We start from the raw sequence: 10434 nt of genomic DNA on the forward strand, positions 1-10434 counted from the left end.
CTAGAATTCAGACAGACTATCAAACCTTAATCATTATCTGTGTTCTAGCAAGACAGAAATTTAGCAGCTGCCCAAGTCTAGCTCATTATACACATCTTTGTCTTTATTATTTAAATCTGAAGTTCCCTTAGCTGTTTGCAGATCTGCTTCTCATCACTGTTAACACAGACCCGAAACCAAATCAGCAAGACATGGCTTGCAGGCATCACTGACCTCACCGAGGTTCAGCACACAACACTGCAGCTCATCTGAGCACATGTGATTCAGACTCCCCAGACTTCAGAGCACTGCTCAGAGTCACATGGATATGCTAAAAACTCTAAGAGTGGGTTTGAGAGCCTAACTCTCCCTCTCCTGCCTGAGGCCTGCTGCTCTCTTCGGATGTCAAGAGCAGCCTTACATTTTGCAACTCCAGCTTCTCAGTGAAACAGTTGTAACAAAAGTAAGAGAAATACCCCACAGACTAGTTCCCTAAATCTCAGCTTGGAGATGTTGCTGATAAAACGTGGGTTGCAGGCTGAGGAAAGCAGGCTCTATTCTCTAGATGCTGTTAAGTGATGCTATAATCACTTATTTCTGCAGAAATGCTGAAAATGTGAAAGAAAGCACAGATCCTTCTCTAAAGAACAGCTGAAAGAAGCTTCTATGCACAGAATGCTCTGGGATTCGGGATCTCAAACACAGGCGGGTGTAAGAGAACTCACAGTACAGACAGCAGCATATGCTGCTTCCCATTAGCTAGTTCAATTTCAATCTTCAAGGTCCTAAAAAGGAGTCACCAACACCCCCTCCTCCAAAGAGACTCAAACAGCCCACTACAGATAGCACTTATTGCAGTAGTTGAACAAAGGTTTGTACAAGGCAGAAGTGATTTACAGCTCTCAACAAATCTTCAACAAAACAGTCAACTACATGATTGGATCAACAGATAATAAAATCTGTCATTCAAAGTTAAAAGGCTAACCAAGATGTTACCAAACACAAACCTAGGTCCTTCCATTAACACAGAACAACCCAAACCAGAAAGAATACTATCTTCCAACTGATATAATTATTGAAGTAGTGTGTTAAACCAGCATAGAGAGGAGCTTTCCTAGACAATCACTAACAGTGGGCTACATGAACTAGGAAAGAAGGGAGGGTATTAATACAACAGCAGCCATGCATTATGAAGTGTGAGTTACTCAATATACGTATTTTATCTTGAAACAGATCAGATTTATTACTTGGAAGGTGAGTATGTAATATTTCAGCCTTGAAGAAATGTTACAGCAAAGATTGTTGTTCTCACCCATGCTACTTCCTATAAACTCTGGTGTATTATGAAACCTTGGCAGCATGGTGTTATCTAATATAGGAAGTTCTTCTGTATTTCTCCAACAAGTTAAAGGGCCAGCTTGTAGCTGGAAAGGCCAGTTTCCTTTCACCTAATCTGTATCTCATCTGCATCTCTGTAGTAGTGTTCCCACTTTGCTTGCATGTCAGCAGAAGTGTAAATTAGTCCTGAAACAGTCTGGTGATCTGAAATGAAATTCTCTTCCTCTATTAATTTCACTCTGAAAACCAGAGTATCTACACACCTCCAGAAGAATTCAAACGTGTTGACACCTCTCACAAATGCTTAGCAAAATCAAGTCAACTGCTTAGATGGAAAACCATGCATTTAGGGTCAAGAGTCCTCTGTCTCTCCCCCTTCCTCCCTAACCAAGATCATAAATTGCAGTCTAAGAGACATGTTCAGCATCTGACTAGCACTATAGGTGCCTAAGCTTGCATGTTTCTGCCCATTCAACCTGGAAGCTCCTGCAGCTCACACATTCCAATAGAAAGCTGGACAGGTATTACACATGGGAAATAAAAAAGTTACAAAAAAGGTACATAAGCCCTTAGAGACCTCAGTTCAGGAAGCACGTTCAGTATGTCCATAGGATCCAGATTCTCATAAAATCTAACAGAGAATGGACTGCAAGAGTAATTGAGTGGTTACAGTTCAGTCAGATCTACAGAAGAGCAAGGGCTTGAACCCAGCTGTGTACCCACCAGAACTAGGAAAGTGCTTGGCTGGAGCTTTTCAGGGCAAAGCTCTTGTTTCTGAAGCCATGCAGCAGTGGCGCTAGGAGACATTTGGACTTGGGTCTTGGAAAGGCAGTAGAACCTGTTGCTCAGACTTTAGCAACATAAATTTCAAAATACAAAAGACAGCAGGATTGTAGATAACTGTTCTGGCATATCTCCTATCTATGCATGGACAGCTTGCTGTTCACGTGCCTTGGGGAGGAGACACACAGCAGAAGAGACGGAAGGGTAAAGATGAGATTAAGGAATCACTAAGTCCAGCACAAGACAGTTAATTATGTTCAGCAGCCTTCACAATACTCCAGTTTCAAGCACTGACTTTGCTTTATGTTTTCACCTGACAAAAACCCCTTATTTTTTACATCTTGGAGCCTCAGTGTCTGTCACAGGTTGGCAGTTGCCTCTGGAAGACCAAGTTAGAAACCGTCAGACCGAATGAATTCACTGAGTAGATTTTAGGAATTAAAGCATAAGGACTTTTAAAGAGTTGGTTTGTTAATTTTGGGTTGTGGAAACACAGCCCTGATGTACAGAAACTTTTCAATAAGGCAAAATTGCAATTTTTGTTCCTGTCCGTTGACATCTTAAGAAATTCTTTCTGGAAGAAAATACAAAATGTAACCGAAAAAATAGGAAAAAAACCAATCTGTGCCACTAATCTGTGCTACAAATACCAACTTCTAGAACTTGCCTTGTAAACAAAAATCAAAATTTGATAAAAACTGACATATTTTACTGATCAGAATTCATTTTAAGTTTTAACATTAAAATACTCATTTCTGCATGCACTCTGCATCCTGCACAACATAAAACACACATACCAAAACCAGCCACATGTTGTTCATGACTACCTCCCTTCTGATGAACCATACATTTTGCATAATTTGTGAATCAAGCTGTATTTGCTTCATACACACACAAAAATAAAACGGAAAATGGAGGAAAAGAGAAAAAGGACTGAAAATCCCAGCAGCCTAACTAACCTCTAACTTGAATACCTCAGTTAGGCGGCTAAAAAAACAGGTGGCATGAAACTACATACTGGTATATTAAAACTTGCAGAATCTTTTTTACATATCTAAGACATACGCCCAAGGGGAAGCTGCAAGGCCACAGCTTCTGTCTCTGCTAAACAATTCAAGCTTCAGTGAATACTTGATGCAAACCTTGCTCAGTAAACACCTCAACCTACCATCTTAAGGTGCCCCTTAACTGGCCAGGACAAAACTGGTGAATACAGAGTGACACTATCTGTACTTGCTGTGGCAGATCACTGCTGACCATACACATGAAGGAAGGACTGCACACACTGGATGGGGCGCCACAAATCTGCCAAATGAGTAGGGAAGTCAGAGTGAATTCCCATGGATCAAGCTGAGAAACTCACCTTGAATGGGGGCATCCCATTACTAAAATTTTACATAAAACATGCACAAATGCAACTTACAGCATTGTGTGATCTTCTGGATGTTAGAAGTTATGCGTTGGGCTAGCTGATTAGGATCCCCAAAACCCGGTCCGTACGACATGGCTGAGTAGATGTGCTGTCAAGGTCATCCACAACAGGAGAAAGTCAGATAGTCTCTACCTACAGAAAACAATAGTTATGTTTTGGTCATTGGTTTATAAAGGTCTTCATCATCTTAAAGAAGAATACATGGGAAAAGATTAAAGAAAATTCCATACACTAATGTTTATCCTCTCCAAAAGCACTGTACTTCAAGGATGGAGTTTATTCTTTGTCAAACTTCTTATGTATTTTCCCCACCATAATCAAAGAAAGAGTATAATTTTAATTTGTTGCCATTCCAGAAAAAAAAAAGCTGTATATTTAATCTGAAAATGCCAAACCCTCTAAAGAATTATATCCCAAACCAATTATATTGTTATTTACATACCATGTATCACCCATCCCACCAATACAATCCAGCATATGTAACCACTGAAAAAAAATCCCAGCAGGTATCACACAAGACATCAGAAAGAAGGCGGCACCCTCTAAACATCAATCATTTGTATCAACTTCAGTTTTAGTTTAACCCAGTATCACATAAGTTCTATGAATTACTACTTTATCCTGTTTCAGCTACTGTGTTTGTCAATATGAATTAATTTTTCAACAGTTTAGATATTCAAACACATTTTTAGGGGTGTTTTTCCATCCATACAGATCAAATTTCAGCACAAGTTCATGTGCTCATATTCTAAATTGAAATTAACAAGACATAGATCGCAATACCTGTGCAAATCAAAGCTGGAGTTTATCTGCTCTGCAGTGAGAATGCAGAATAATCAAGCACACACACATCCAACACAATCCCACAATTTCCTCCAGGCTGTTGTCTCCTGCACATCACCTTCACAGGCTGAACATTTTAAGTCCCCCACATTTCCACTGTTCAACCCAAACCATGTGCCTTCCAAGCAATGACCTCTTCTCCTGGCCTGTCAGCTTCTGGTTAAGAGACACTGCTAAAACTCAGTTTCAGGTATAGAGAAAAAGAAAGCACATTTAATGTGTGAAAAGAAGGAAATGAAAAGGCCAACTGCTTTGTCAAGTATGACAGCAGCTGTGCTACAATTTGCAAACTCAAGTCCTTACGAACTTTTTTTTAAATACAAGCATTTAACAGCCCCTGTTGCCAAATATGATTTCCTTTCACCTTTGGAAACGCCTGTATTAATACAGGCACCAGTACCCTGGTTGTTTTAAAACATGACTGTTTTCATACCTCTATAATATGAAATGGTCTCTAGTGGAGCCAAGACACTGTACTGGTCCCGACATCGTACATCCCTCCCAAACTTCACCGGGGATGTAACTACAGAGGTCAGGCCTACCACTGCTGCCCTGCAGGTGACATCACCTGTGCCACATGAACAAGCTGCTGCTACCATGAAGACAAGCCCTGCATGATTTTGAAATGGCTGCTTCACTATGATCCCAAACCCTGCTTCATACCCTGAGGTATCCCCCAGTAATGAACAACCTGGCTGCAGACAAGCCAACAGGGAGTGTATTTGCACTCTTCTACTTGCTGCACTATCGCCCGCGAGTCATGCTAGCTGTCTGCAGTGTCGTTTCCTGTCTTTGTCTGTACCACATGCAGATTCAAGTTATTTTGACTAAAGTCTGAAGTCAGCCAGCCAGACAGCCTAAATCCCACTTATCTGGGCCAAGGCTGGCATTACAACCCTTGATTTTTTTGGAAACTCCAGGCAACATTGCACTGAATTTGTATTGTAAGACCAAACCCATGAAAACTTTACAGCAAATTAATGGCTCTATACCTTGGTGCATTGACTAAGCAAGGAAATCTACCAGTTCAGTGAAAAATACAATCATAGGCATAGAATCCAAAGAAACCACCTAAAAACTAAGTTTGAAAAAGATTTCTCAGAACTGCTGACAGGCTTTTCTTAAAAGTTATGGCTATTTCTAGACACCTGAGTAGCATGCTAACTACAATGCTACTGACTAAAAAACTTTTTAGTTAAATATTATAGTTAATGTTAAAAGTTAAACATATGTTTAATGTTAAAGTTAAAATGCCGCTGCTAAGGAGAAGAGATGGCAAAAGACCAAGTTACCTTGTGTAGAACTAACTGAAATAGTATTTCATGACTGCTTTTTCTCCTTTTGTTATTTGTATTCACCAGACAGCTCCCCGAAACACTGTTTTCAGGAACATCTTTACAATCTAGAGATACACACCAAATATTGCTAACTGTAAGTATCTTTAAACAAGTTACACTCCAGGACACTGACAAATGTACAGATTGTTCCACACATAAGACTTAAGAATTTTTCAACTTTCTACTACAGCCAAATGCAACAGATAATGAGATGTTCAGATGACAGACTGCAAAGTCCACAGGATATAGTTCAGCTTTTCATCTGCACATGTAGATCTCTCTAACTGTTGACAGAATTCTTTGTATCAACTCACATACTTAAGAACTGAGATTTATAGTAAATTTGTAGGACAGCCATGTAAATTCACAGCTGATTTACTCCATGCACATTCTTCTGCTAACAATGCTGTTCCTAAGTATTTTAATAATACAGGCTGGTGACAGAGTAAGCAACTGGCATAGGGAACAGACAGACAGAGAGGTAAGAGGACAGCCATCAGCTGTCATCACCTCCCAATCTTTGCCACACTTTCTCCTTCTAGTTCTCACAGCAACACGGGCATCTGAACCAGATGAGCACCCTACTTCCACTCACATCCCCTTCACTTGTTAGTGCTGAGTTACTCAAGCTCCTCTGAAAACACAGACAAGCTGAGCCCTTGGAAAGTCAACTGCTAATGACCTAGACAAGGTCAGGGTTTCAACCACCAGGAAAAAAACAGGCATGCACCAAGCACTTCCTTCCATCCAGGGTGATAGGAGCATTCATCAAGACACTGAATTTCCATAGAAATTTCCCCTTTTCACTTTCACAGCATTTAACTACTCTGTTGTGACGTATTTTGGTATTACTGGCTGCACAACTTACAAAACAGGGAAGTTAAAAGCCTGCTGCAGTTGCGGGAAGTACACTTTGCCTTCAAACTGGGATGGAGCTGCTCTTGTGGTAGTCTTCAGTTCCTCTAAAAGTTTCAGTCAGGTGTGAGTTTCTGATTATTTTATCTTCTGCTGAACGTCTCTGCCTCTGAATGCGAGTACACCTAGTGGCAATTCAGCTTGTCAAGCTACTGAAGAAAGTCCAAGGAACTGAGTCTATGGGCACAAATGAAATGAAAAATCAGAACATTTCATTAATATGAACTGAAGCAGGACCTCACTGTACATTGAGGCTTAAAGAATTCAAATGACTGCTACATATTTTTCACAATTTCTGCATTAACTGGTTCCTACATCATACGGTCATTCCAGACCAAAACAAAAAATGAACCTTAGTATCAACATATTTTCTAGAAAGGTGTTTGTCAGGCATAAGAAAAAATCCACTTTTCCATTGGCTATGAACGTAGAGACAGGAAAGTGGGTACTCCTACATCTACACAGCTCCCCAGTGTCATTCCTGAAAGCTCCATCAGGATAAAAGGAAGCGGTATGACAAGCACTGCACATGTCAGATCTCACAGCAGTCACCCGAATATCTTGCAGGCTCCAGTCAGCTACAGTTAATAAGCACCTAATCTATTTTGTATTTTCTCATTTAGATATCCAAAGAATCCTCCTTCTCCCAGAAATCTAGCCCATACACATTAGGATAAGAACCCTTAAGCAATAGTTTTACTGTCTGAGCAATGTTATAGCATCAGGACATAGAAATGTTTACACGGACCCTTAACTTTCAGAAAGCAAAAAGTACATACTGCATTTCATAGAACACTTGAAAATTTAAATCTGATCTGAATTTAAATCTGATTTTATGCCTTTAAGTATCCAGAGACAAATCATGGGGCTTTCCTTATGGGATTTTTTCTCCTAAATAAAAGTCACAGTAACAAAGCTTCTCCTAAACAGTATGTGGCTTCCTTTATAAACTACTGCCGCTCTCAAAAAAAAAAAAAAAGAAGTGCAAAATCCTTCAAGCAGGGTGAAAACACAGGCAAAAGTGATGAACTGCTGAAAGACTTGGGGAAAAATTTCAGCAAGTCTCAATGATAGCTGCATAAAAGATAAGGACCTCCTGCTACAGCACCTGAGGGATTCTCATAACTGACTCATAGCAACTAACTTAGCAAGATACAGGTGAGCATTAAAGGTGAGCATTAAATCTGTCATTATTTTTGTTAGTGGATGAGGGAGGATTTTTTTCTGGACTTATGTCTTTTTTCCCTTTATACTTAAGCTAAAATATTTAGAGACTGATATTACATTTACCAGTTTGCGCTTTTACAGCTCCTAATGTGCTGAAATCCTGGTCCACAGGCAGGCTCTAGGCCCCCATAATACAAAACTGACTGTGGAGCATAACAAATATGCAAACACAGTAGCAGTAAAATTAAATTCTTCTTGCTTTCTTAAAAGAAAAGTTTCCAGATTTTTTTTTTAATCCTCTACTTTCAGGTAGAAGTCAAACTTAAATCCATATAGGGTAGGAAAAAGCAAGAAAAGTTTATTTAAAACTGCATCAACACTAACATAAGACCTGTCAAAGGGTAACTTCCTATCCACTCTGCACAATTCTCTCAGCCTTGTCACATTACTGATGCTGAAACCTACCAAAACCAAGCTTACATCGTCTAACAGCTCTACATTTGGGGTTTTTGGAAATAATTATTAGATTGTGTCACTGGTCAGTGTTTTATTTTTCCTAAAAATGATTCTGTTGAACAAAGATGCAATTTAAAGCAGTGACATTTTAACTGCTCGGCATGAAAAACTAAATCACAGAAGCTCGAAATTCTATTAGGCCTAATGCATCACCAACGCTTAGCACATATGGATAAAAATTAACATGCTTACAATTGTCTGATTCATTCACACTGATATTTATGATGAACTAGGTGAAGGAAGCGCATAGCTTTCACAAGCCTAAGAGAACATATTACTGCTTGGCAAAATGCCTTAAGTAAGAGAATTATGTTCCCTAGGAGCTCACAAGGCATTTAAAGGCCTTACAATGAAGCAGGAACAGGAAAATGAACACTGGGAACTGGAACTGTTGGGGAAGAGAGGGAATGGGAAGTCTGAAAATGGACCTGAGACGACCATTTCAAAGTGCCCAGTTTCTTGTGCTGCTGGTAGGCAAACAACATCTCATGGGAAAAAGAAGACGGATGAGAAGCCCAACATATGTGGTGCTCTAGATAGTCTCACTCAATTCTCCCTCATGGTAGCTTGTTCACATTGAACCAAGTGCTCAGATCAAGCGCACCGAGTGAAAAGTTACCTTTGCACAAAATCTGATTGCAATGGATGCCGAGCCTCTCTGAGGCCTATCAGGGTGCTAATGACTACACACAGCTCATGGTCTCTTTTCTTCTCCTCTTCCAAGAGTTTCACTTCAGTGTAAGCCACCAAGAAGAGTGCTACCTCATATTCTTCCATAACACTACGGAAGGCGTCTTCATGAAGCAAACACAGATACAGCTCATAACAATGCCACCATTCAGCACCACTTTCTTCTAATTTTGACATATTTTAACTCTCTTTTTGGTCCCCTTTTCCTTCTTTTCTATTAAGAGCAATTGCACAACCCCCAAGCTCCAAGCAGAAGGGCTGCACTGCCGGCAAAACACAAGCCTGGATAATCACCTGACAGGAGGGTTCCAGTCGCCCTGCTGGCACAGCCCACTGCCTTTGAACGGCTTGTGGAGGGGATCACAGCACAGGAGCACATTGCTTCTGGCAAAGTATCCTGGGATTTTATCACTGGGCTTCTCCAATTAAGATGTAGTGCCCTGCACTGTATGCAAAGCGGAGTGAAACCTTCCACTGAATTGCTGAGTTTGAAGAAGCGCCCATTCCTGATGCGGCGGCGAGCGATTCACCAGGAAAACAGCGATAACGCCGGGCCGGGGGCCGGCGCGCCAGGCCCGGGCTCGCTATTTACATCGGCCGCTTTTATAATGTCCCCCCCTCCCGCTGACATGCTCACCTCGGACGTGGAACAGCAAGGGGAGCACTTCCACAAGGCGGGGGTGCCTGTCCTACCCTACAGTTCCACATCAGCTGCTGTAAAACACCCGCTGTAGGCCCCGACTCTCCCCCGAGAGCATCGCCGAGCCCAAAGCCCTGGCACCGGGGCTGTCACAGGGAAGGGTGCGGGGAAAGGGGCTGGTGCTGACACGACCGACCGCGCTCCAACACCGCGCTCCCCTCGCGGCCGCGGCTCCGGCCCCGGCCCCGGCCCCCGCCTCGCCCGCAGCCGCCCCGCTCGCCCCACGGCCGGGCACGGGGGGGCGGCCCTGGCGAGGCCCTTCCCGCCGCCCTCTGAAAGGCTCCCTGCGCCTGGCAGCCCCTTCCCGGCTGGCCGGACACCGCCCTGGTCACCCCCACCTGCAGCGGGCAACACCCCCGGCGCCTCGGCGGAGCTCCCGCGGCTCTTACCCGGCCCCGGCGAGCCCGCTCCCAGGGGTGCGGCGGGGGCGGGGGCGGTGCAGGGCGTGGAGGGGCGGGCCGGGCCGGGGCCTGCCCGCCCCGCCGTGACGGGAGAGGTGGGGGAAGGCGCGGCCCCGCCCCGCCCGGGCGGCTGCGAGAGCGGGGCCGGGCGGTCTCTGACGGGCGGCTCCGCCCGGGCCTGCGGGGAAACATCGCTGCTGACGGACCCCGGGGGCTCCCGAGGGGAGCGGGGCAACCCCGGCAGCCGCAGCCGTATGCGAATAGAAAAAGTGGGGGTGAAGGGTGGGGAGAGTGTCATTTAGGGAAAAGATGCTGTTGCATCCGCCAGCAAGG

General features: G+C 43.2%; 1 protein-coding gene across 7 annotated transcripts in view; it reads right to left on the bottom strand.

Moving 5' to 3' along the window:
- Positions 1-10168, bottom strand: part of STX7 (syntaxin 7) — a 32073-nt gene extending 21905 nt beyond the window's left edge. Inside the window, exons 1-3 of one of the 7 annotated variants that reach the window (XM_048298426.1) lie at positions 10090-10159; positions 6581-6804; positions 3524-3664 (exon numbers count right to left, since the gene is read on the bottom strand). In XM_048298426.1, the coding sequence (XP_048154383.1) occupies positions 3524-3605 (82 nt within the window). In that variant the 5' untranslated portion in view covers positions 3606-3664; positions 6581-6804; positions 10090-10159. Of the gene's footprint in view, positions 1-3523; positions 3665-6580; positions 6805-9294; positions 9406-9637; positions 9860-10038 lie in introns of those variants that run through there. The other 6 variants (XM_048298427.1, XM_048298425.1, XM_048298428.1 and 3 more) reach the window with 6 other exon arrangements.
- Between the last annotated feature and the right edge of the window lie 266 nt (positions 10169-10434).

This window comes from Corvus hawaiiensis, chromosome 3 (genome assembly GCF_020740725.1).
Source record: "Corvus hawaiiensis isolate bCorHaw1 chromosome 3, bCorHaw1.pri.cur, whole genome shotgun sequence".
NCBI lineage: Eukaryota > Metazoa > Chordata > Aves > Passeriformes > Corvidae > Corvus > Corvus hawaiiensis.